The sequence below is a fragment of the Bos indicus genome, chromosome 4, assembly GCF_029378745.1.
Source record: "Bos indicus isolate NIAB-ARS_2022 breed Sahiwal x Tharparkar chromosome 4, NIAB-ARS_B.indTharparkar_mat_pri_1.0, whole genome shotgun sequence".
Lineage (NCBI taxonomy): Eukaryota > Metazoa > Chordata > Mammalia > Artiodactyla > Bovidae > Bos > Bos indicus.
The window spans coordinates 9,833,402-9,860,001 of record NC_091763.1 but is presented as its reverse complement, the minus strand read 5'-3'; the positions used below and the strand labels follow the sequence as shown (position 1 = coordinate 9,860,001).

At 40.1% G+C, this 26,600-nt stretch overlaps 1 protein-coding gene and 1 non-coding gene across 5 annotated transcripts in view; one reads left to right on the top strand and one right to left on the bottom strand.

Annotated features, from left to right (window-relative positions):
* LRRD1 (leucine rich repeats and death domain containing 1) overlaps positions 1-21,943 on the top strand; it is a 43,197-nt gene extending 21,254 nt beyond the window's left edge. For 2 of the 4 annotated variants that reach the window (XM_070787158.1, XM_070787155.1), the window contains 5 exons: positions 3,262-3,460; positions 9,850-10,011; positions 12,115-12,232; positions 20,133-20,210; positions 20,989-21,943. In XM_070787158.1, the coding sequence (XP_070643259.1) occupies positions 3,292-3,460; positions 9,850-10,011; positions 12,115-12,232; positions 20,133-20,210; positions 20,989-21,178 (717 nt within the window). In that variant the 5' untranslated portion in view covers positions 3,262-3,291 and the 3' untranslated portion in view covers positions 21,179-21,943. The other 2 variants (XM_070787156.1, XM_070787157.1) reach the window with 2 other exon arrangements.
* Positions 19,735-19,806, bottom strand: TRNAC-ACA (transfer RNA cysteine (anticodon ACA)). The gene has a single exon. It is a non-coding gene; the product is annotated as a tRNA-Cys (tRNA).
* Positions 21,944-26,600: the final 4,657 nt, after the last annotated feature.

Here is a 26,600-nt window from a genome sequence, read left to right as displayed (position 1 = left end):
CTCCAGTATTCTGGCCTGGAGAATTACATGGACTGTATAGTCCATGAGGTCACAAAGAGTGAGACACAACTGAGCGACTTTAACAAGTCACACAAGTCACAAGGGACTATTATGGACAGCAAGATTTCCTAGTATGTGTTATGTGTCCAGCTCTTTGCAACCTCATGGACTAGAGCCCACCAGGCTCCTCCGTCCATGGAATTCTTGCTCCTCTGTTGAGGGAAGAATACTGGAGTGGGTGGCCAGCTCCTCCTCCAGGGGATCTTCCCGACCCAGGCATCAAACCTGGGTCTCCCGGAAGATTCCAGGCAAATTCTTTACTGTCTGAGCCAGAAGGGAAGCCCAAGATTTCCCAGAGTCTGTTACTAAAAAATACTAGGCCCAAAAAAAAAAAAAAAATACTAGGCCCATGAGCTTTGTGAAGCACTGGGCTCTTAGAGAATCACAATGGATTCAGCATATTAAAAGCTCTCAAATGTCCTGCACAAAGAGATTGGTTTGTCTCTATTTAACCCACATTTCCCAAAGTTATTTGACATTTTAAACCTATCTGCTATATATACTGGAGAAGGAAATGGCAACCCACTCCAGTGTTCTTGCCTGGAGAACCCCAGGGATGGGAGAGCCTGGTGGGCTGCCATCTATGGGGTTGCACAGAGTCGGACACGACTGAAGTGACTTAGCAGCAGCAGCAGCAGCAGCAGCTATATATACATTTTCCAGAAAGACTACTCCAGAAAATACTTGCTTAAGTAGATGGAATGAATAATAATACATGTTATGTTTTAAAAGTTTCTCTTATACTAAAAGACACGTTTTAGTTCTGTACTATAATCATCAACTAATTCCTTGGCTGATTTATAATCCTCTCGCTTTCTCTTCCTATATCTTCCTATGGAAATCTACAAAGTTGTGTCTTTAATTTTCTCTTTTCTATTAACTGCTTCCTAGACCTCAGCATGCACATAACTCTCAGATCCACATATCTGGAGCTAATCTTTCACCAGTGAGCTAGTACCACAGATTCCCTGGATATTCTCTGTTCTCCTATTCTTCTATTGTCTCAAACTCAATATAACTTCAAAATCAAACCCACCTTTCTTTCTAACGCAACTCCCTTCAAAATTTCCCCATTTCTGTTTGTGATGCCACTTTCTTCAGACCTGTCGATCTAGAAATCATGGAACCATCACCAGTCATACTGAATCTTACACCAAAGCAATTTCATTTTTCCTCTGAAAAAGCTTTTGGATCCTCTCTCTTTTCCAATGTCACTGGCTCTGTCCTGGTCCATGCTTATTGCTCAGTTCATGCCTAGACTACTCGGGGAAACTTCTGCTATTCTCTTTGAGTCCGTCACCTGCCTTTTCTCAGGACTCATCAAACTACCAGCCTTCATTTCACAGGGCCATTCTTAGGAATCTGGATCCCTTGGATGGGTGGATGGTTGCCAAAGACACCATTCCACGTCATTAAAACATCAATTTGAAGGTCACTAAATGAGAAAAATGATATATCAAAACTCCTCTCAAAAGGAATATCCTCTATAATTGGAAAGATCACTTTGATAACCCTCTTGGGGTGAAGGTAATATACTCAAAAGATTAATCTATAAACGGCATATATTCACTGAACAGTCATCTGAAGAACAGGAATAAGGTTAATTACAGGGCTTTTATTTTGCTGAGTGAAGGATGCCCAACAGAAATTTTCCTTTCAGAGTAGCTCTCTCATCACACAGTTCTGAGGCACTTCCTCTAAGAAATGCTGAGCAAGTTGTTAAAGAATATTTGTTTGAAGGATTGTCAAATTGTAGACCTAGCTATTTGTGTTGATCAGACTCCTCCCAACAGGACCAGATTTCAAGTCTTGCCAGAGGCTGGTTCCATATTCCTTCTCTGAACATATCTCCTTCTGCTTCCTGTCACCTCTTTGCTTGCCAGCTTTTCACTGGCCATTTGTATGCATGATATTTGTCTTGCCTGGAGTGTCCTGTAATTCCCATTCATTCTCAAAAAGCCATTTGAGTCCCACCTGCTACATGAAGCTTCTTTTTTGTTTTCATTTATGCTGATATACATTCCCTAAATTCTCTCTCTATATTATCGTAAACATTATTTTGGCACTGAATTACTTATTGATTAGTGCTGATCTCTGATTGTTTCATATGTGTATATTTTGGGCTTCCCAAGTGGCGCTAGTGGTAAAGAACCCGCCTGCCAATGCAGGAGAAGCGATGCGGGTTTGGTTCCTGAGTCAGGAAGGTCCCCTGGAGGAGGGCACGGCAACCCACTCCAGTATTCTAGCCTGGGGAATCCCATGGACAGAGGAGCCGAATATCAGGCCACAGGGTTGGAAAGGGTCCACAGGATTGCAAAGAGTCAGACACAACTGAAGTGACTGAGCATGCACACGCATACATTTTGTTCCCAAACTGAATTTTAATCTCCCTGAAGTTAGGGTCATCTATTATGCTTCTTTTATACATGGAAGAACACTGAGCTCAATATGCAGTATTTACTTTGTTGTCTGATTATTTTTGAGGAGCCCACATATTCAAAACACTTTTTTGCACTCACAGGACTTCCTCTATTTCAGAAGTCACTTGTGATGACCTTATTTTTTCTGAAGATGCATATTTCTTCTTTGCCTTAGCAGAGTATTTTAATTCCTGTTACTTTGCAATACTTTTTGTACTAGGAATTTTCATTTGAAGCTACATTGCTAAACTGTGTGTGTCTATTACAAAGGAATTTACTGAACACTTACTCAAAATGTATTATGATTGGGAACATGTATTAAAAAACTATAAAACATACATTATGTCATTTAAAAATCCAAGGAGAATACATACACAAGGGATTAATAGAAAGCTCTGTTGATGAGAGTAGGAGGAAAGAGATCAAATATGGAAGAGAATAGTTTAGAAAGACTTCAGGGAGAAGAAATCAAAGCAGGGTAAGCTTTAGGGACAGAAGGGATAAGGTGCACTGAACATCAAGTGTTGGGAGAGTGAAAAAAGTAGTTAATAAGCCACAGGGTTGAATAGGTAGCATTGGTCAGACTGGGGAGATATTTGGATGTTACACAATTTGTTGTGGGTTTTATTAAGGAAGGGAATCACAAGGACTTTGTGACATAGTGAAAATATCTTCTTTTTTGAAACAAACAAACAAAAATCTCTCCTTCCCTTTTATTTCAGAAAAAGTTTTCATCATAGAAATATTTATTAAAAATATAATTGTTTAACTTTTGTTACAGCTAACAAGACTTCCAGAAGAGCTGTCTAATATGACTAAACTTAAAGGACTTGATATCTCAAATAATGCAATCAGAGAGATGCCAACAAATATAGGGGAACTGAGGAGTCTGGTTAGTCTAAAGGCAGACAACAATCAAATAAGATATCTGCCATCATCTTTTCTGTCTTTAAATGCTCTCCAGCAGCTAAACTTGAGTGGTGAGTGTCAAGTATAATCAATAAGGATTATCAGTAAGTTGAGTTTTAGTTTCTAGGTTGCAAATTTTGCTGACAAGACAGAATGGCAAGCAATCAACACCATGTATTAAGTGCCCATTGGAAGGAAATGGCTATTGCACATACAGAAAATGAGAGCAAAGCCTAAAGTCCAGTTCCTTCCCTGAAAGAGGCTATGACCTTGCTGGGGAACCTGAACATATTTTCATTTCTTTTCTGTCTTCTCTGCCTATACCTAATCATTCAGTATTTCTTCCCTTTGTGAACCTGACCTCACTCTCCCTCTCCACACACAACCTTAGGTCAGCATTTTCTCTATTTTCCTTCCCTGCTGGGTACCCTGAGCCCACTTCTACACCCTATAGTAATCTAATATCTTACAGTGTTTTACAAAGTAAATCACTTCAATTGCAACAACAAAAGTAAGTCATTCTAAACATATCAGAATTCTCAAAGCTAGACTAGTATATTTCTTCATTTTTATTATAAAGTATTTCAAGCTTACAGAAAAAACCACCTATATGCTTACTCTCAGCTATAAGGAATCATTTACTTGAGTTTTTTTTTTCATTCTTTTTTTAAATTAACTTATTTATTGAAGGATAATTGCTTTACAGAACTTTGTTGTTTTCTGTCAAACCTCAACATGAATCAGCCGTAAGAGGGGATACATATATACTTGAGATATTTTTGACTGTTAAGAAATACGACAGAATCGAAACTTCTTTTGTACTTCTCCGCAGACTAGAAGTAGGGGCAGGTGGCTCACTGGTAAAGAACCCACTGCCAATGCAGGAGATGCAGGTTCAATCCCAGGTAGGAAAGATCCCCTGGAGAAAGAAATGGCAACCCACTCCAGTATTCTTGCTTGGGAAATCTCATGGACAGAGGAGGCTGGCAGGCTACCATACATGTGGTTGCAGAGTCAGAAATGACTTAGCAACTAAACCACCACCACCAAACTAGAAGTAACCACTGTACTTCTAGTGGTGTATCTTTTTTCTACCCATTTTTTCCATCCTTGATAATCATACCACACACTCTAAAAAAGTATATTCTGCAAGTGTTAGGTACAGTGTTTTATAAATATCATATAAGTACTGGTTGATAATCTTGTTGGAATATTCTGTCTTTATTGGTATACTGTCTTGTATTAGTTGCTTTGGAGAGGCATTAAAATCTACAAGTAGGACTGTGGAATTTGTATGATTTTTGCTTTAATTATCAATTTTATTCATGTATTTTGAAGGACTAGTATTAGAAAAACACACAAATATGATTGTTTTTAATAACAAAATGGTATTGAATTTTGTTAAATGACTTTTCTGTATCATTGAGAGAATCATGAGCTTTTTTCTCTTAATATCACGTTACACTGATTGATTTTCTTATATCGTATCATCCTTGCATTTCAAGATAAATCCCACCTCGCAATGGTGTATAATCCTTTTAATATTTTGTTAGATTTCATTTGCTCTTATTTTGTTGAGGATTTGTGCAAAAAGGATATTGATCTGTAGTTTTCATTTCCTGAAGTGTCTTTTTCTGGCTTTGGTATCAGGGTAATGGCAGCTTCATGAAATGAGTTATGAAGTGTTCTGTCCTCTTCAATTTTTTGGAAGAGTTGAGGATTGGCATTAGATGTTCTTTAAATATTTGGTGGAATTCACCAGTGAAGCCACAAGGTGTAGGGTTCTTCTCTGTTGGAGGATGTTTGATTGCTGCTTCTGTCTTCTTTCTAGCCATAGATCTATTCAGATTTTCTGTCTTTCTCCATGATTTAGTCTAGGCAGGTTTTGTGTTTCTAGGTATTTGTTCATTTCCTCTAGATTATCCAGTTTGCTGGTATAATAATGGTCATAGTGCTCTATAATCTTTTACTTCTATAGAATCAGTAGTAATGTTTCTACTTTCATTTCTGATTTTGGTAATTTGAATCTTTTTCCTTAGTCCATTGAACTAAAGGTTTATCAATTTTGTTGATCTTTTCAAAGAACCAGCTTTTGGTTTTGTTGATTCTATTGATTCTCTATTTCATTTATATCTGCTCTAAAAATTCCCAAGTGGCTCAGTGGTAAAGGATCCGCTTGCCAATACAGGAGATGCAGGAGATGTGGGTTTAATCTCTGGGTCAAGAAGATTCCATGGAGTAGGAAATAGTAACCCACTTTAGTATACTTGCCTGGAAAATCCCATGGACAGACGAGCCTGGGGGGCTACAGTCCATGGGGTTGCAAAGAATTGGACACAACTGATTGACTGAACATGCTTGCAATCTTTATTTCCTCCTCCTCCTGATAGTTTTGGGTTAATTTACTTATATTTTTCTAGTTAATTTATATATAAAGTAATTACATTCTTTTTTAGTGTTGGTATTTTCAGCTATAGATTTCATCTTCAGCACTGTTTCTGCTGCATCTATAATTTTTGGTTATTGTGTTTTCATTTTATCTTTGCGTTTTTTAATTTCCTTTTTGATTCCATCTTTGACACAGTGGTAGCTTAAATTTGGCATGCTGCTTAAATTAGTAAATTTTCCAGTTTTCCTTCCATTATCTTTGGTAGTGTCATTCCACTGTGGTCAGAATAGATATACTATTTGGCTTTTTTTGAATCGATCTTAATGAGACTTGTCTTGTGCCTTAATACATAGTCTATCATGGAGAATGTTCTATGTGTACTTGAGAAAAATGTGTCTTCTGCTGTTGGAATGTTATATGTATATCTATTGGGCTTAACTGCTTTATAGTGCTGCTCAAGTCCCCTAAATGACTTTTTGACTAAATGTTCTATCCATTACTGAAAGTGATGTATTAAAGCTTCCATTTATTAATTTAAAACCACCAGATTTTCCCTTCAATCCTATCAGAATTTGCCCAGTATGTTTTGGGGCTCTGTTGTTTGGTTTGTACATACTTCTAATTGTTATATCTTCTTGATGTAATGATCCTCTTATCAATATATACTGTCCTTTGTCTTCTATAACAGTTATTGACTTAAAGTTTTTGTTATCTGATATTATATAAAACCACCCCAGCTCTTTGGTTAGTATTTGTATGGATAGCTTCTGTCCTCAATACCCAGAGCCATAAAAGAAAATAGACTTTCCCAGTCTTTGCAGTTTAGCTCTAAGCTGGGGCACGTTAACACTAAGCCAGGCCACCTACAACTCTGTCTTAGTCTTTTGCTGACTGTGGGAAGCCCAGAAATCCACCTCAGGTGCAAGTCTAGGATTCTCTCAGTTTTCTTCTGGGCAGGTGTCCAGTTCTGAATATGCTTATTGCATTCCATTTCCCCCAGAATATACTGTGGCCCTTCTGAACCCTAATTCCCCCAAGAAACTTCCTCCTCAGCCTTCTCCTGCCTGGGCTTTTGAATTTGTCTGCTGCTTTCTTTGTCTGCTGTTCTTTGCCCCCCTCCCTTGTGGGGGAGGGGGAGACAGACAGCGTATGTCTTTACACGGGACAACGACTGCCACCAGGGAGGCTGCTCCAGTCTGGGGGGGGTGGGGTGGGGAGCAAAACAAAGGTCATCCTCTGTGCCAGTCCATCAGAAGATCAGCAGACAGGTCAAAATGCAAAAGCACAGTATTCAAAGAACAAAGTCTATGTTGGCTTTCTGATACCAGCATGCTGTACCAGGAACGCAGGCCGCCCCAGCCCTCTCTGACTGCTGCTGCCCTGGAAGTGGAGAGTGGCAGGGAGAAAAGTCTCAGTGCTCTCTTACCAAAACTCTTCTGCCATTTTCTTCCTGGAACAGGGTCCTACTAACTGTAAAATCCTGGAGTAAATGCCAGAACTATGAAAAAGCTGATTCTGTCATTGCTTTCCAACTTTTGATTGATTCAGTGGAGGACCTGATTTTTTGAGAGGATTACTCTGAACTTTCTGTGATATTCATTAAAGGTGTGGTTTTCATGTTTATTTATACTGCTTGGATTTTGCTGTTTCTGGTCTGAATATTTTACTAAATTGGGGATTTTTAACCTATTTCTTCAAAAATTTTTTCTGCTTCATTTTCTCTCTTCTCTTTGTAAGATTCCAATTACCTTTACGTATTGTCTTACAAATCCCTAAAACTGTGTGTGTGTACACACACAGCTTTTAAGCATCTCATACTGATCTGCCTTCAAGTTTACTGACTTGTCTATGATCTCTATTCTGTTACATCTGTCGGATTAACTTTTAATTTCAGATACTAAATTTTTCAGTTCTAGAACTGCCATTTTTCTTTTCATAGTTTATAGTTCTCCTCCAAGATTTCCCATTTTTTCATTCATTTGAGACTATCTTTCTTTATATTCTTAAACTTCATTGTATTAACTGCTTTAACAATAAAATTCTTTTATTGTTAACTACAATAATTGAGTCAGTTTTTTTCTCCTGGGAGTGAGCCACACTTTCTTGTTTCTCTGTTTTGAATCCTGAAGTCTATCATCAATTCTATCTTTCTCCAAAGAAAGTTGACATTTGTTCTGGTTGCTATTGTTGCTTCATCAGGCACTTAAGTTGCTGAATTAAAAATGCAAACTCCTTCCCTGCAGTTGGCAGCTCCTTAGATCTCACAGTACTTTCAGCTGGTAGCTGTTATATCGGTTGTCTGTTGATGTGTGACAAATTTCCACAAAATTTAGCTTCTCAAATCAATAACATATTTATTTCACACAGTTTCTGAGCGTCAGGAACCCAGAAGGTGTTTAGTTGACTTGCTCTGTCTCAGAATCTTGTATGAGATGGCAGCCAATCTATTGGTTGGTACTACAGACAGGCTTGATTAAGGCTAGTAGATTTGCTTCAAAACTTATTTATGTGGCTACTGGCAGCAGAATTGAGTTCCCTGCCATGTCAGCCCCTTCAAGACATGGTAACTGGTTTTCCCCAGAGCTAGTAATATCAGGGAGAGAGAATATACATGAGTCAGAAGCAGCACATACTCCAAGAAACAACCTAGTACCCAGATCTTGGTTTCTAAAACCTTTCTTCACTAAAAGGAACCAGGTTCCTTTATTCTTGGCTAAAATAACACAGCCATAAAATATACAAATAACACAAAGGCAGACTTTAGGCCAGTTCCTCTTGAAGTGATGACAAATTCTTTGTCTGTAATCACAGTTTTACTTTTCATGTCAAGTTTATATTATCAATAGATTAAGATGGTTTTGAAAAAATTACATTTAAGGAAGTGGAGCTTACTCTCCACTCTTTGAGGATGGACTAGACTTTATAATCCCGTTCTAAAGAACAAAGTATGGAAAGGAGAAAATAAAAACATTACCTTGCAGAAACCTGGCAGACACTATTTTAGCCAAGGGATCAAGGTTAACACGCTAGTGATATCTTGTGGATGTCAGGTATCCCTGAGGTGAAGAGAGCACTCAATCTCTGTGGTGTTCTTTCCAAAAACCCATAACCCCAGTCTATTTATGAAAAAATACATCAGATAAACTCATATTAGGAAATATTCTTCGAACTCCTAACCAGTTCTATACAAAACCATTAAGATCTTGAGAAACAAGGACAGGCTGAGGAATTCTCATGGACTGGAAGACATACCTGTATGCAGTGTGCTATTCTGGAATAGATAACTGGAACAGAAAAAGGACATTGATGGAAATATAATGAAATTCAAAAGCATCCAAAGCCTATTTAATAGTACTGTGTCAACGTTAGCTTCTTGGATTTAAAAATGTGACAGAGGGGACTTCCCTGGTAGTGCAGTAGTTAATACTCTGCTTCTACTGTAGAGGGCACAGGTTCAATTCCTGGTTGAAGATCCTGCACACTGGATGATGGGCCCAAAAAAAGTAACATAATAATGTGAGATGATAACATCAGGGAAAACTAAAACTAGATGAAAAGTATTCAAGAACTGCATACAACTTCTGCAACTTTTCTGTAAATCTGAAATTCCTGGAAACAAGAAGTTTATTTTAAAAAATTACTGGAAAAAAAGTACCATCACACTTACTCTGTAAAGTCCATTCTGGTATTGCAAGAGGAAAGCCTCCTATCTTATTCTGTCATTCTCGATGAGAAAAAAGAATCCTTGCTCTGTTTCTATACATCCTCCTTTTCACTCCTAGCAAGTGGACAACAGCAAGAACTTAAAATCTGCCAGCACCGTGAGGCTCCTCCGGCACTGCGTCAGTGGGGCCCCTCCGGCACTGCGACAGTGGGGCTCCTCCGGCACTGCGTCAGTGAGACTCAACAGACCCCCTTTCGTTGTTGTTGTTAAGTTGCCATGTTGTGTCCGACTCTTCGTGGCCATGGACTGCAGCATGCCAGACCTCCCTGTCCTTTACATGGTTGTTATTTGTCTCCATAGTTTTCCTTTACAAAACGATATAATTCAATTATTTTTTTTTCTGCTAGGAAATAATCTTTCAGTTCTGCCTAGTGGTATCTACAACCTTTTTTCACTGAAGGAGATAAATTTTGATGATAACCCTTTGCTGAGACCACCAATGGAAATCTGTAAAGGAAAACAATTGTATACTATTGCACGCTATCTACAGAGGGCAGATGAAAGAGATGGTAGGTAATGTCATTTTCTGGTATGTGTATGTTAACAAATAATTTGCTTTAATCAGAAGTTTTCAATCTGGCAGGGACATTAAAGTATTTATCATCTTCCCTTTTCTGAAGGCTGGGAGTTTATTTTGATAATTCAGATTATCTAATCTAGGTCTTTACATTTTGAACCATTGAAAAACAGGTAAATTTAAGTCACAGATGAGTTGCTCCCCATCTACTAGCCTTGATGCACTTCAAGAGGTTGTGGCCATCATGATCGTGGCCAGACTCAGAGAATCTACATATTGAATTTTTTTTATCAGTTCTGGACTATATCACCATATGCAGTCGTTCCAAAAGTCGTGTTTGGCCTTGAAGGCAGTTCACAGATCAGGTTTACTTGGCCCAATGCTATTACTTGTCTGCAGTCCTTAGGCAATCTTCATTCCTGCTGTTCTTAAGTACTCCTCTGATTACTTTAGAGACTGGGTCCAGTTTCTTTAAATGCCCTTTCACCAGATGGAGACTGGTTTCTCCAAGTCTTTGGATGGAAGTTTCACTGTCTCATTCTTTCCCTGGGTTTGGGTTCCCAAAGTCTAAGCTTTTTCCTGGGTCTCTGAGTTTGCCACTCACTGTCAATCCTCAGAATAGATCCAGATTTTTGTCCTCCAATTTAATGCAGTTTTTAAGTATTAAATCAATTTAATGATCCAGATTTGGGGAAAGAGAATATATACAACTGTCCCCCCAAATCATTCTATTATGTACCCTGTCTGTGTAATCAAGAGGTTTATACCATCATAATCCTTTAATCTGTTGAGATGGTCACTAAAAATGCACAGTCCTCTGTAAGCCACAATATGTATGGTTACCTTAGCCACAATATGTATGGTTACCTATCTGAAGATTATGCAAGAAGACGGCCTCATTGATGGAAGGAGCCTAAGCAAAAAAGTCACAGTAGTTCTTTTCTCTAACTTTCTATGCAAGTTGGTTCTGCTATCATAAAAGGGGATATTTAATGGTAAGTTTACTTTTGTAAACTTTTGTAAAACAAAGCTTGAAGGCCTTTCTAAAGATCTGTGTTATTGCTAGGTTACAGTACTTTAGAGAAGGGCTGTAAAGTTACATGACTGAACTTCCTTGTTAACATTCTGTTACTCAAGTTCCTGAGGATAGAAGGTTCATGTGGTTCTAGCCCATGGAAGGGAAAGTTCAACAGGCAATGACAGTAAATCAAAGTCAGCAAAAACAAGAGAATTCAAGTCATTTATCGCCTTTCTTTATTCCCATGGGGCCTTCACACTGCAGGCTTGGCACCACAGAGACTGAAGAGGAAGTCATCATGGGAGATATATTTATCCTGCAATTAACAAGGAACATGGGGTCTCTTCCTTAAAATTTCACTTAGAAGACTGGATTTTCAATTATATCATTAACATACAATCTAGCCTGAGTGATTAATGGTATGGATAAATATTTTAAAACAGAAAGCACTAAACATATTTGAGATGATTATAGAGGGGTGGCAGATCTCTAGTTTTTGAAAATTCTCAAGTTACCCTGGTTAACAGAAAGATGGATCTAGTTCATATTAGCTAATAGCTTTTTCTAAACTAAAAACACTCTAGTTATGTCTAAGCCAACATTCATTAAATACATGATGAGAATATAAAACAAGCATATATATGTGTGTGTACACCGTATTTATAGTAGTGTTAAACTTGGTTTCTCAGGATAATATCCAAAGAAGCATATTAAAAAGCCAGAACTGAAGGAAGGAGTTAAATTTGTTTCAAATCCTTAAAGAATTAAAGGGTTTAATGATCACTTTGAAGTTGCTTATGATATTCTTCTAAATAGACATTTTATGGGAAATTGATATTTATGTTATTTATGTTTAGGGTTATTCAGAATTTAGAAGAAATGGACTAAGTGGTTCAAATTTCTATTTTGTTATCTTCTCAAATTTCAATTAGTATATCTGTACTTATTTTTCAATTTTGTTTGATATATACATTGTATAAAAGCACAGAAGTTAAAAACCTAGCTATAATAGTAACTCAAAATAGAGTACATTTTTCAAAACACATGGCCTAAATTTTCTTTTATGTTCCACTGTAGAGAAAATCTTAGCGAAGATCTTCAAGATAGTTGCCAAGAATATTACTGAAACACATTTTCAATTTTTGTGTCAAAAATTAAACCTGACAATCTCAGAAAGTGATAAGTCTGCATTGAGGTATGTATAAATGACAACCTGTAGTATAAGCCCATTCTCATGTTCTGGTTTATATCATACTGATATTACATGCTTCTGAAACATTCATATTAACATGAACTCTATTTGTTATAAAAGACTGATTTTAGTTTACTATATGTTTGAGATCCATATGGTTACAGTAGTTTGAGAGCAAGAACTCTGAGGATAGACTGCTTGGCTCTAAATCCCAACTAGTTTTGTGACCCTGGATAAGTCCTCTAACTTTTGTAAGCCTCAGTTTTCCACTAGTAAAATAAACAGATTTACCTAAGAGAGTTGTCATGAAGTCAAGCATGTAGTGCAGGAGCAGTAATGCACTGGTCTACAGTAAATAGGCCACAACTATATTGAGGTCTTGAGTAAATCTCTCTTAGAATCAAATGTTAATTGAATTGTCAGTGTTGTACAAGGCAACAAGGGCTGGCATAGGACTGATATTCACTTACTATGTGTCAAACTCTATGCTATATTTTTATATAGACTGTCTTCAGTTAATTTAGTCACTCTGGCAAACTGTATATCTAGGTTGCAGTTTAAAACAATGTTCCTAACTGATAATTAAAATAATTATTATTTAAAATTTTTTCAGCACTGTTTCACTAAGCGAGAGAGTCCACCAAGTACTTGATAAGTGGAAAATGGAAAAGAACAACTTGTCAGTAACCACTGCTGCTTTAAGAGATCAACTAACTCGGGCGCTAACTATGATAGGAGCATATGAGATTATGGACAAAATAACAGCTTTAAAACTTTTTTCATGTGCAATTAAATTCTGAACAGTGTATCTGGAATAAGAACTGAGAACTTAGGCTGCACTTAGATAACTGAAACTGGATAGAAGAGAAATACATGTCATGTCTCTTTTTATGAATTCCTAAGAGATGATAAATTTTGGCTACCACTCTAGTGTCATCATAATAAAATATTACAGACACTATTTTGTGTATTAGTTCTGTTGTTTCTCTACCCTCCTTTCAGAGATACAGATATAAAGACAGCTATTCTTCAGTTCAGTTAAGTTCACTTGCTCAGTTGGGTCCGACTCTTTGCGATCCCATGGACTGCAGCACACCAGGCTTCCCTGTCCATTACCAACTCCTGGTGCTTGCTCAAACTTATGTCCATGGAGTTGGTGATGCCATCCAACTATCTCATCCTCTTTCGTCTCCTTCTCCTCCCACCTTCAATCTTTCCCAGCATCAGAGTCTTTTCAAATGAGTCAGTTCTTCGTATCAGGTGGCCAAAGTATTGGAGTTTCAAGTTCAGCATCAGTCCTTCCAATGAATATTCAGGACTGATTTCCTTTAGGATGGACTGGTTGGGTCTCATTGCAGTCCAAGGGACTCTCAAGAGTCTTCTCCAACACTATAGTTCAAAAGCATCAATTATTCTGCGCTCAGTTTTTTTAGTGAATATAAATCCTTAGGCATTCTTATTACTGTGGGAAAAGTTTAAAAATAGAGAAGGACTGGAGACAGGTGCTGTAGTTGGGAACCAGTATTTCATGTTGCACTTCCAAAACAAGAACAAAGACAATAAGATACACGGTGTTTAAATCCATGTACTGTGTTTAAGTACTGTGTTTAATTTGGTCTCACATCACAAAATGTCTGTATCTTTTAAATAGAAAGTTATTTTATAAAGTTAATAAAAACTGTACACTGTCTAGAATATTCCCAATCACTTGGAGACTCAGGTCACACTAGCTTCTTGTTGTCGTTCCGTCCCTAAGTTGTGTCCGACTCTTTTGTGACCCCATGGACTGTAGCCCACCAGGCTCATCTCCATGGGACTTCCCAGGCAGGAATACTGGAGTGGGTTGCCATTTCCTTCTCCAGGGGATCTTCCTAACCCTGGGATCAAACCCACATCTCCTGCATTGCAGGAGGATTCTCTACCACCAAGTCACTCAGGTAGCCCCCCACGAGCTTAAGTCAGTGAAAAATGAGGAATCCTGAAGTATTATTTGTTTCACCCGTGGTTGGTGTCGATGGTTAACATTCTCAACTGGCAGCAAAGTATTTCCATAGAACATTAAAATAGGAAGGAACTTGGAAACTGTCTATTAGTTTACAGATAAGAAAAGTAAGACCTAGAATAATTAAGTGACATAGGCAGGTTCTCTATCCTTCCTTCAAAGATAAAAGACCAGAAACTTTTCTTGGGAAAACTTTAGTCTGTAAGTGAGAGAGAGAAGAAAACTGGATAACATCAGAACAACATCACAACTTTCACTGTGCCCAGTTCTTATCTTTTGCCAGACTGCTACAACAGCCTTTCAAACAGATGTTTTATCATATTTGTTGTTGTTTAGTTGCTCAGTTATGTCCAACTATTTTGCAACCCCATGGGCCCCCCAGTGAGACGCCATGGAGCCTTCCAGGCTCCTCTGCCCAGGGGACTGGGTAGCCATTCCCTTCTCCGGTGGGGATCTTCCCAACCCAGTTATTGAATCTGCGTCTCCTGCACTGGCAGGCAGATTCTTCACCTCTCACCCTCTCACCCATCAGGGTTTCCTGTCTTACCCATAGACTCACCCAGAGCTCACTGTATTTTGTTGCCAGATTTATGTTTTAAAAACACAGATCTAAGCATATCAACCTCATGATCAAAATTTCAAATTATTCCTTTTATAGTGTAGATCAAGGGCAGCCAGTCTGGCGGAGAGAGAGGCTCAGGTCACTGTCTTCCTGAGTTTGTGGGGCAGCTGAACTCCCCCAATTCCTTGGTCCTTTGGCGCCACCTCAGGAGCAGGGAACGATTCTGACTGAGGAAGGGTCGAGAAGGTTCCTTGGAGAGACTTCCATAGAGAGAGGTAGGCTCTGAAGAGTTTTAGCATCAATCCTTCCATGAATACTCAGGGTTGATTTCCTTCAGGATTGATTGGTTTGATCTCCTTACAGTTCAAGGGACTCTCAAGAGTCTTCTGAAGCACCACAATCCTTTATACATACTGTACAAGGAACCATTTTCTAATCCAAGATCATAAAGATTTACACCTAAGTCTGTATTAATAGGGCTTCAGTTCAGTTCAGTCACTCAGTCATGTCCGACTCTTTGAGACCCCATGAATCGCAGCGCGCCAGGCCTCCCTGTCCATCACCAACTCCTAGAGTTCACTCAGACTCACGTCCATTGAGTCAGTGATGCCATCCAGCCATCTCATCCTCTCTCGTCCCCTTCTCCTCTTGCCCCCAATCCCTCCCAGCATCAGAGTCTGTTCCAATGAGTCAACTCTTCGCATGAGGTGGCCAAAGTACTGGAGCTTCAGCTTTAGCATCATTCCTTCCAAAGAAATCCCAGGGCTGATCTCCTTCAGAATGGACTGGTTGGATCTCCTTGCAGTCCAAGGGACTCTCAAGAGTCTTCTCCAACACCACAGTTCAAAAGCATCAATTCTTCGGTGCTCAGCTTTCTTCACAGTCCAACTCCCACATCCATACATGACCACTGGAAAAACCATAGCCTTGACTAGATGAACCCTTGTTGGCAAAGTAATGTCTCTGCTTTTGAATATGCCATCTAGGTTGGTCATAACTTTCCTACCAAGGAGTAAGCGTCTTTTAATTTCATGGCTGCAGTCACCATCTGTAGTGATTTTGGAGCCCCTAAAAATAAAGTCTGACACTGTTTCCACTGTTTGCCCATCTATTTCCCATGAAGTGATGGGACCGGATGACATGATCTTCGTTTTCTGAATGTTGAGCTTTAAGCCAACGTTTTCACTCTCCACCTTCACTTTCATCAAGAGGCTTTTTAGTTCCTCTTCACTTTCTGCCATAAGGGTGGTGTTATCTGCATATCTGAGGTTATTGATATTTCTCCTGGCAATCTTGATTCCAGCTTGTGCTTCGTCCAGCCCAGTGTTTCTCATGACGTACTCTGCATATAAGTTAAATAAGCAGGGTGACAATATACAGCCTTGACGTACTCCTTTTCCTATTTGGAACCAGCCTGTTGTTCCATGTCCAGTTCTAACTGTTGCTTCCTGAACTGCATATAGGTTTCTCAAGAGGCAGATCAGGTGGTCTGATATTCCCATCTCTTTCAGAATTTTCCACAGTTTATTATGATCCACACAGTCAAAGGCTTTGGCATAGTCAATAAAGCAGAAATAGATGTTTTTCTGGAACTCTCTTGCTTTTTCCATGATCCAGCGGATGTTGGCAATTTGATCTCTGGTTCCTCTGCCTTTTCTAAAACCAGCTTGAACGTCAGGAAGTTCACGGTTCACATATTGCTGAAGCCTGGCTTGGAGAATTTTGAGCATGGCTTTACTAGCGTGTGAGATGAGTGCAATTGTGCGGTAGTTTGAGCATTCCTTGGCATTGCCTTTCTTTGGGATTGGAATGAAAACTGACCTTTTCCAGTCCTGTGGCCACTGCTGAGTTTTTCAAATTTGCTGGCATATTGAGTGCAGCACTTTCACAGCATCATCTTTGAGGATTTGAAATAGCTCAACTGGAATTCTATCACCTCCACTAGCTTTGTTCGCAGTGATGCTTTCTAAGGCCCACTTGACTTCACATTCCAGGATGTCTGGCTCTAGGTCAGTGATCACACCATCGTGATTATCTGGGTCGTGAAGATCTTTTTTGTACAGTTCTTCTGTGTATTCTTGCCATCTCTTCTTAATATCTTCTGCTTCTGTTAGGTCCATACCATGGAAATCCTTTTGTTTCCATCAGTGGCTGTTAAGATAGCTGATCTTCACAAATGCATGTGGTTAGTTTTCAAAGCTACTGCAGGAGGATGGGAGTAGATTAGGTTAAAAATACTTGGAGCTTGCTGTTCTTATCAAGATACAGCTGCTTTTCTTTAATAAATGCTCCATGGATTGCTGACAGGTTTTGATTAATTTTCAGAGTTCTCAAAAAATTGATTCTGACACATTTTAGGTCTGTTTTCTTGTTATTTTAGAGGGGAGAATTCTAGGAGTTTTTGACTGCCATCTTCCCTGACATCACTCTATATGTTTAGTTTTATATCAGCCATCTTGCTACATGTTTTCCATTTGTCTCACCTTCTTATGTTTATTCTCATTACCTGTCTTAATTTGACCAATCATTTTATTATTTTTCTACTGATTTTATTTCTATTATTTTAGAGATTACATTAGAAATCACAACATTCATATAGCAAAATACACAAGATGTAAAACTTCTTAATGCATGTTCTCCTCTCTTCATTTGTTGTGTTGCATTTTTAATTCTATATTTAAATTGACTAACTTTATAATCATTGCTTTTAAAGTCAATATGTATGCATTTATACACACATATATATATAAATTATTTCTCCCAGGGTTCTTCATTCCTCGTTGCATTTCTATCTTGTCTAGATCATTTTACTCCTGCCTAAAGAATTCCCTTTAATATTTATTTTAATTCAAATTTTCTCATGATTAATTTTCTGTTATATTTGACCAAAAATAATTTGGCCTTCAGAAATTCATTTTAACAATGTTAGCACATTACTTCTTACATGCTTCTATAGTGGCCTCTTAGTTTTTCTTGAAACTCCCAAAGAAAAACTCCCAATTTTTTTGGCTCTCCCAAAACTGAAATGGTTCAAGAGTCCCATTTTTCCTCAGAGGAGTTTGTCAATACTTAAATTCAGTCTGCTGGGTTGTCTTATGATCACAGCTCTCTAACGGTTTCAAAAGAAAGCTATGATTTTAGAAATTTTTTTTCTCCAGGAATTTGGATTTAAGGGTTTAAGAAAATCTTTACGTGGTTTTCCTCATCTTAAGTAGAAGCAGAAATCCTGGTTTCTTTGTATATTATTCCTGGAATGCTTTTCCATCTCTTTGCTTAAAAAATAATATTGGTTTTGGACCAGTGCTTCCTGCATGAATCAAAAAGCATCTTCCTTCATTCTGAGGCCCTTAGTTTAAGTTTCTTCCCAGTCTCCCATATGGTGGTGATTGTCCTAAGGTCTAAAAATATCCTATTAACAGAAAATGTCTCCTCCTTCCGGGTAACTCACCTCCATCTTACTTTTCCTTGCCTTGGGCAAATTATTTTTTTATACTTTGTAACTGGAGCCTGACATAAACTTTAATGTCCTCATTTTGCAACTTTGTGCCTCTGTCAAATTCTCACTCTATTAACTTCTGTATTCTTGCTGATAGCCTCCAGAAAATAAGGAACTCACACCCCTAGGCATGGCTCTGCTGGAGAATGAATGTTGCTACTATCACTTCTCTACATTATTCTCTTTCCACTTACGTTTTGCCTTCTCATCTCAACTATAGCAATGTTCTTTCTTCCTTCATTAAATCTTTAACCTCAACCTAAATGAAGAAGAGGTGATAAAACCTCCTCAAAGTCAGGCTGGCACAGTGCTTTCACTTCCAGTTATTCCAGCTTTTTGACAGTAAGGTACATGGGTTTATTTCTAATTATCCCCTATTCTTTATAGAACAAATACCCAAACGCATATTGAATAGCATGCATGTATTATTTTCCCAATTTCAAAGTCTGGCTTCTTACAGAAATTAGAGTTTCCACTTCTTTTGAAATTTATCTGAACATAATCTTACTCAGTGTACCAATACTGTTTTGATTGATTTTGGTAGACAATGGTAGCCAACAACAGTTTCAGGTGAGGGTTAGTTACATTCCCCTAGAACCTTACTCCATCAATGAAGCAAATCTTAATACAATTCTCTCTCACACACACACATGCACACACACACACAGACATAGAGTTATGTAATCTGTAAGTGCAACAAAATCCCAGCTCTGTCATTTTTAAATATGCTAACCACACCTTTCAGGAAAGATACACTGGGGGCAAATGTGACAACATACTAGAGATAAGATTTGACTAATCTGATAGTCTAGTTTAGGCAACCAGAATCTTCCAAATTTCAACCTAGACAAACAACAGTTGTGGGATTGAGCTGGAGAGTCAACCTTAACAGAAGAGACTACGGGGCTGGATGGAATTTTTTTTAACTGTGGTAAAGCACACATAAAATTTATCATCTTGACCATTTTTTAAGCGGGATTAAGAACACTGACACGGTTATGCAACAATTGCTGCCATTCACCTCCAGAACTTTTTCGTCATCCCATATTGCAACTTCAAACCCATTAACCCTTTGCCCTTCTCCTCAGCCCTGTAAACACCATTCTACTTTCTGTCTCTAGGTATCTCATAGAAATGGAATCATACAATATTTGTCTTTTTATGTCAGGCTTATTTCACTTAGCATAATGTCTTCAGAATTGCATTCACTTTTAAGCTTGAACAATATTCCATTGTGAATTTATGCCATATTTTATTTATCCATTTATCTATTGATAGACACCTGAGTTACTTCCACGCTTTAGTTTTTGTGAATGAAGTGAAGTTGCTCAGTCATGTCTGACTCTTTGCGACCCCATGGACTGTAGCCTACCACGCTCCTCCGTCCATGGGATTTTCCAGGCAAGAGTACTGGAGTGGGTTGCCAATTCCTTTTCCAGAGGATCTTCCCAAACCAGGGATCGAACCTGGGTCTCCTGCATTGTAGGCAGACGCTTTACCATCTGAGCCACCAGGGAAGTTATAATACTGCTATAAACATGGGGGTACAAACTTTTGTTTAAGTCACAACTTTCAGTTCTTTTGGATATATATCCAGAAGTGAAATTGCTGGCTGATGGTGCGTGTACTCAGCCAACTCTTCGTAGCTCCATGGACAGTAGCCTGCCAGGCTCTTCTGTCCATGGGATATTCCAGGTAAGAGTACTGGAGCAGGTTGCCATTTCCTACTCCAGGGGATCTTCCCAAACCAGGATTTGAACCTGCATCTCTTGCACTTTCTGCACTAGCATCACCATGGAGAAATTGCTGGATCATATGGTAATTCTATGATTAATTTTTTTAGGAATCACCATGCTGTTTTCCAAAATGACTGCACACTTTTATATCCTCACCAGAAGTGTACAAGAGTACATTTATCTTGGTAAGACTTGTTATTTTCTGTATTTTTATAACAGCCATTCTAATGGATATAAAGTGGTATTTCATTGTGGTCTTGATTTGCATTTACCTATGATTAGTAATGGTGAACAATTTTTTTCATATGCTTATTGGCTATTTGTATATCTTCTTTGAAGAAATATCTATTCAAGTTCTTTGCCTATTTTTAAAGTTGGGCTTTTTGGAGAGAATTTGTATATTCAGGAGTGTATCAAATATTTTAGCGAATGCAATATATACATATAAAATGTCACTATTTTTTACAGTTAAAAACCCATATAGTATTTTATTCTATATTTACATAATATATATAATTTTAGCCATGAAAACACATTTCTAACTTTTACTCGGAAAATTAGGAAAGCCTCTGGTATCTAGCTTTTAGTGGCTGTCTCTGATATGGCCTTTCTTATTCAAACTCTAGCTGACCATCCTGAGAATTAAATTCCATATTGTTGCAATTGCCTGCACATACATCAACACATAATACAACATAACTAACACAATGCTCTGTTGAAATATTTGAAATTTAAATTAAATCGCACACACCATAGTTGAAAGGTCTGTATCTGGTTCTCTGGTTATGGTGCTTATTTTTCTGCCCTTCACCCACCATTCCCCAGTCCCATTTGCTACCTTTTCTATTTCTTGAACAGCCAGTTTGCACATTCCTAACCCAGGGTCTTTGCACTTGCTGTTCCTTCTGCCTAGAATACTCTTCCTTTTGATTCTCTCATGAACTTACCCTTGTCACTACCCAGGTCTCAGCTCTGCCGGGAGCCAGCATATTGCATATTGAGTGCATATTGCATATTGAGTGCAGCACTTTCCACAGCATCATCTTTCAGGATCTGGAATAGCTCAACTGGAATTCTATCACTGCCGGGAGCCAGGGTGAGGAACTCCACCCGTGGCAAAGGTCATGAGGAAGGAGGCTCGGCATACACATAGGCGGGATCGAGCCTCAGGAGTCCCCCTGGAAATTCTCAAGCATCTACCCCCAAAACCAGAGTCTGCCTGATTTCTGCTTTGTGCTTTCACATACACCTCTGACTTTATGGGGGGCTGTCCCCCTCTACCTCTCTCTGAAAAAAGAGTTAGCTTACAGCTCTAGTTAATAATTCCTGGGTGTGACAGTGTTTCAACCTACAAACTCCTTTGGAAATCCTGTAGCCTGCCTGAATAGGTTTTTCCGGCCACATGTGATTGCTCAGAGCCTCCCAACTGTGAGGGGCATGAGATGTTCTAAACTGTCTAAATACAGATTCCTTTGAGCAGTTAAAAGATTGATTAGAAATTGTATTGGTGAAGGGTTTTTCACTTGTTGGGCCAATGTTTGCTGCTAAGTCTCCATATCCCTTATCTGCTGTGTCCCTGGCAGTGTTTGTAACCTTGGACCCTTGAGTTAATTCTTTTTTGTTGTAGCCCACCACACCTTTGCCCTATAGGAATGCAACTTTAATGCTTTTGGAGGGTGGCACCTGCCTAATCACCTTTAGAGAAAAATAAGTTTTCTGAAGAAAGGGTCTTAAAATGTTAACAGGCCTCCGGGCCAGAAGATGATGCAAATCACCTAAACTTTTGCATATGATAAGTTTGCAGGAAGAAAGCCTGGCTTACTGCATGACTCTACCCCTTCCCCCATTATCCTCTATGCATAACTTAAGGTATAAAAACTACTTTGGAAAATAAAGTGCGGGCCTTGTTCACCAAAACTTGGTCTCCCCATGTTATTCTTTCTCTTACCTTCTGGCTGAATTGTTCAGCCTCTTTTCTTCACTGAATTTTCCTACTGAGCTATCCTTATTTCAGCCTCTTTTCTCCACTGAATTTCCTCACTGAGCTATCCTCATTCTATCACTCTTTATATCTTTGATGAATATTTAAATAAATAGGTCGCCGATGCCGTCTCTCCTTTGAATACCCTGGATCAGCTGGGGCTGGACCCCGGCACAGCTGAAGTGTTACCTCCTTAACAAAGTCTTCCCTGATCCCCAAATTACAAGTAGCTCCTTTCCCCCCAAGTCTTTCTCAATCAAATTGCCCTGCTTATCTTAAACTTAAGCTTATGTCTTTATTAGCCCTATGAGAAGAAAGACTTTTTATTCAGAACTCTGTACCCAGTACCAAGGTGAGTGCTTTGGCCTATGGTAAGAGCCAACCAGTCCATTCTGAAGGAGATCAGCCCTGGGATTTCTTTGGAAGGAATGATGCTGAAGCTGAAACTCCAGTACTTTGGCCACCTCATGCGAAGAGTTGACTCATTGGAAAAGACTGATGCTGGGGGGGATTGGGGGCAGGAGGAGAAGGGGATGACAGAGGATGAGATGGCTGGATGGCATCACTGACTCAATGGACATGAGTCTGAGTGAACTCTAGGAGTTGGTGATGGACAGGGAGGCCTGGCGTGCTGCGATTCATGGGGTCACAAAGTCGGACATGACTGAGCGACTGAACTGAACTGAACTGTCTGAAGAGCACAATAATTTTTTTTTTTATATTCACATGAATGTTTGAATACTTAGAGTGTGACGTGAGTCATAATAGAGATAAAAAGAAAGTACTATGAGAACACAGAGCAGGAATACATAAATCATAATTCCAGAACAGGGTAGGTGAGAATTGTCCTGATAAGTATATTAGTCAGCATGGGCTGCCATAACAAAATAAAACAGACTGGGTGTAACAATAGAAATTTATTTCTCACAGTTGTGGAGGCCAGGAAGTCCAGGATCAAGACACAGAGTGCTGTGGCTCCTGATGAAACTCTCTTCCTGGCTTGCAGACGCGTCCTTCACGGTGTCCTCGCATAATGGAGAGAGCAAGCAGATGGCATCTCCTTACCTTCTTATAAGCACAGCAGCCCTATCAGACTTGGGTCCCAACTTTGTAATCTAATTTAACCATTATCTCTGGCCTCACAGGTCTTAACTCCAAAATCAGTCACATTAGGGGTTGGGGCTTCAACATAAGAATTCTGGGGGCACATAAACATTCAGTCCCTAACAAAGAGCTATATAGAGAAGGGCAGGCATTGTTGGGAGACGCTCCTCCATGCGTCTCTTACACTCCTCTGCATTTGCTGGGGCATGACAAGAATGAGGGCACTTCTGGGCACAGTGCTAGGTCACTGAAGAGAGGGCCTTCCCTTGTACTTTGGCTGTTTCACTTGTGCATGATCTTGCAACATTACGTACTGGACATTTGAAAATATGGGCTCTTTTAACTATACAAAGATTCAATATGCAGACACATTTTATTACACAAACAGCCCTTGTTACTAAATTTCCTGTATAGAGAAGTCTCAAGAATTGGTAAGTTGTCAAGTTCATATAGGTAGATGTAAGTTTTCTAAAATTCTTAATTTTTATTTGAACACTTTAATTTTTATCATTGGTAACAAATACTGCCAGTGGTTTTCCTTAAAAGGAGAGGCTGACTTCATTTTCAAGAAAACATCTGTCAAATACCCAACCCTGAATGACCAAAGTCTGTCACTTGTTCTTTCAAGCACAAATGCCATTCCACAGAAAAAGGAGCCGGGGATCCCCAGGTGGCTCAGTGGGTAAAGAATGTGCCTGCTAATGCAGGAGATACAGGACACAGGTTCAACCCCTAGGCCAGGAAGATCCCCTGGAGGAAGAAATGGCAACCCACTCCAGTGTTCTTGCCTGGAGGATCCCAGGGACAGGGGAGCCTGGTGGGCTGCCGTCTATGGGGCTGCACAGAGTTGGACACGACTGAAGTGACTTAGCAGCAGCAGCAGAGTTTGGTGCCACTTATCATCGGTTTGTGCTAAGGCCCCAGAAGTTCTATTTACTACTGATTTGACACCATACGTGGAAAAACAGACTGGTTCCAAATAGGAAAAGGAGTACGTCAAGGCTGTATATTGTCACCTTGCTTATTTAACTTGTATGCAGAGTACATCATGAGAAACGCTGGGCTGGAGGAAGCACAAGCTGGAATCAGGATTGCCGGGAGAAATATCAATAACCTCAGATATGCAGATGACACCACCCTGATGGCAGAAAGTGAGGAAGAATTGAAGAGCCTCTTGATTAAAGTGAAAGAAGACAGTGAAAAAGTTGGCTTAAAGCTCGACATTCAGAAAACGAAGATCATGGCATCCGGTCCCATCACCTCATGGCAAATAGATGGGGAAACAGTGGCTGATTTTATTTTTCTGGGCTCCAAAATCACTGCAGATGGTGACTGCAGCCATGAAATTAAAAGATTCTTACTCCTTGGAAGGAAAGTTATGACCAACCTAGATAGCATATTAAAAAGCAGAGACATTACTTTGCCAACAAAGGTCTGTCTAGTCAAGGCTATGGTTTTTCCAGTCATCATGTATGGATGTGAGAGTTGGACTGTGAAGAAAGCTCAGTGCCGAAGAATTGATGCTTTTGAACTGTGGTGTTGGAGAAGACTCTTGAGAGACCCTTGGACTGCAAGGAGATCCAACCAGTCCATCCTAAAGGAGATCAGTCCTGGGTATTCATTGGAAGGACTGATGCTGAGGCTGAAACTCCAATACTTTGGCCACCTCATGTGAAGAGTTGACTCATTGGAAAAGACCCTGATGCTGGGAAGGACTTGGGGCAGGAGGAGAAGGGGATGACAGAGGATGAGATGGCTGGATGGCATCACCGACTCGATGGACATGGGTTTGGGTAGACTCTGGGAGTTGGTGATGGACAGGGAGGCCTGGCGTGCTTTGATTCACGGGGTCACAAAGAGTTGGACACGACTGAACGACTGAACTGATCTGACACCATCACTACAAATTCCAGCACTAAAAAAGTAAATCACATATTGTTATAAAGAGCTTTGACTTTGCAGACACCCCTGGGGTCCTGAGGATACCCAGAAGACCATGAACCACACTTTTTGAACAGCTATGAATCAGAATAAATGCAAAATATAAAAACCAGTTAAGACATGGTCCCTATTCTTTAGTTCATCTGGTAACAGAGGAAACTGATGAAGTCAACTGCAACACAACTTTAGTGACAGGAGAAATGGTAGCTTTTGTGGCGGGTAGATTAAAAGACAAGGACTCGCGTCCAGTTAGCCTATGATTGTAGTAATGCAGACAAGCAATGCCCAGGGTCGACTCAAGGCAGTGGCAAGAATGGAGCAACTTTTAAGGTGGTGGAATTACAGGACTTGGTGACTGATGAGATGTCATGCGCAGCGCAGGAGGGCAGTTTGGTGGCTACTGGTGCCCCTCCTACAGACGCAGTATGGGAGGAGCAGGTTGGCAGCCAGGTGAGTGAAGATTTATGAGTTTACTTGGCGCTACTCATCTGATAGGAGCATCCGATCTCCAGACAGAGGAGTCAGAACAGGCAACTGGCTGTTTACTGCTCCTTCCACAGGGCCTCGCAGTTTTCTCATTCACTGCTGTATTCCCAGTGCCAAGCACAGCAGCCAGCTCTTAACGTTGACTGTATAAAGGAATCAATCTGGCCAGGGGCTGGTGACAGTTACCTAACAGGAGGGTTCCACTTGGCGGTCATTTTACACGCATGTTTATTTGAAACCACAAGCGTGGATGAGCTGAGGTTGCGTGTAACAGGAGAACCGAATTTCGTTTCAAAATCTGTCTGGTCCTAAACAGCCAGAATAAGTGGCGTTGTTGGGAAATATTGCCTCAAACAGGTCACGACGGCCTGTAACATAGATACCTAGCTTGCAAGATTTGCTTCTGTTAGATGTAGAACACCCAATAACCACGAGTTGTTACCTCTATCATTGCATATGAATACTGGCCTGGTTTTATTCGAGGTGAGATGGGAATGACCCCAGCGTCCCAACCTTCAGGGTGTATAAGGCGTCTTTCACAATCTCCCTTTATCGCGGATATTTGGAACTCTCCGACCGCCCGGGACGCGGCCCCCGAACGGGTTCAGGTGCGGCGCCTTTCAGAGCCCAGGAAGGGGGCGGCGCCCCAGCCACCCGCCCTGCTGACGCCACATAAGCCGAGATCACCTCAGCCGCGCGCGGTGCAATCACCGAACGCGCGCCGCCGCTGCCGGCACGCCGCAACCCTAGCCCTGAAATCCTTCCGCCCGTCCCATTACAGTGTTGTGTGCTGGCGCCCCGCACCCAGGACACACAGGCTCGGGTGGCCCGCGATTCTTAGGGGTGACCTCCTCTTAAGCCTATGTTTCTCTTCTGTCTCTGCACTCCCCGTGCCACAGGTGCAGCCTGCTTCTTCAGGGCCTCTCTCTCTCGGCGCAAGGAGACTTCGGTATTGGGATGCTTTTAAGGGGCGTGGCCAGAGGCAGGTCCCGCCCTATTCTGTGACGTATAGGGTGGTGTGCGAAAGAGGCGGAGTTATAGTGGGTGGGGGGTGGGGCTGGTC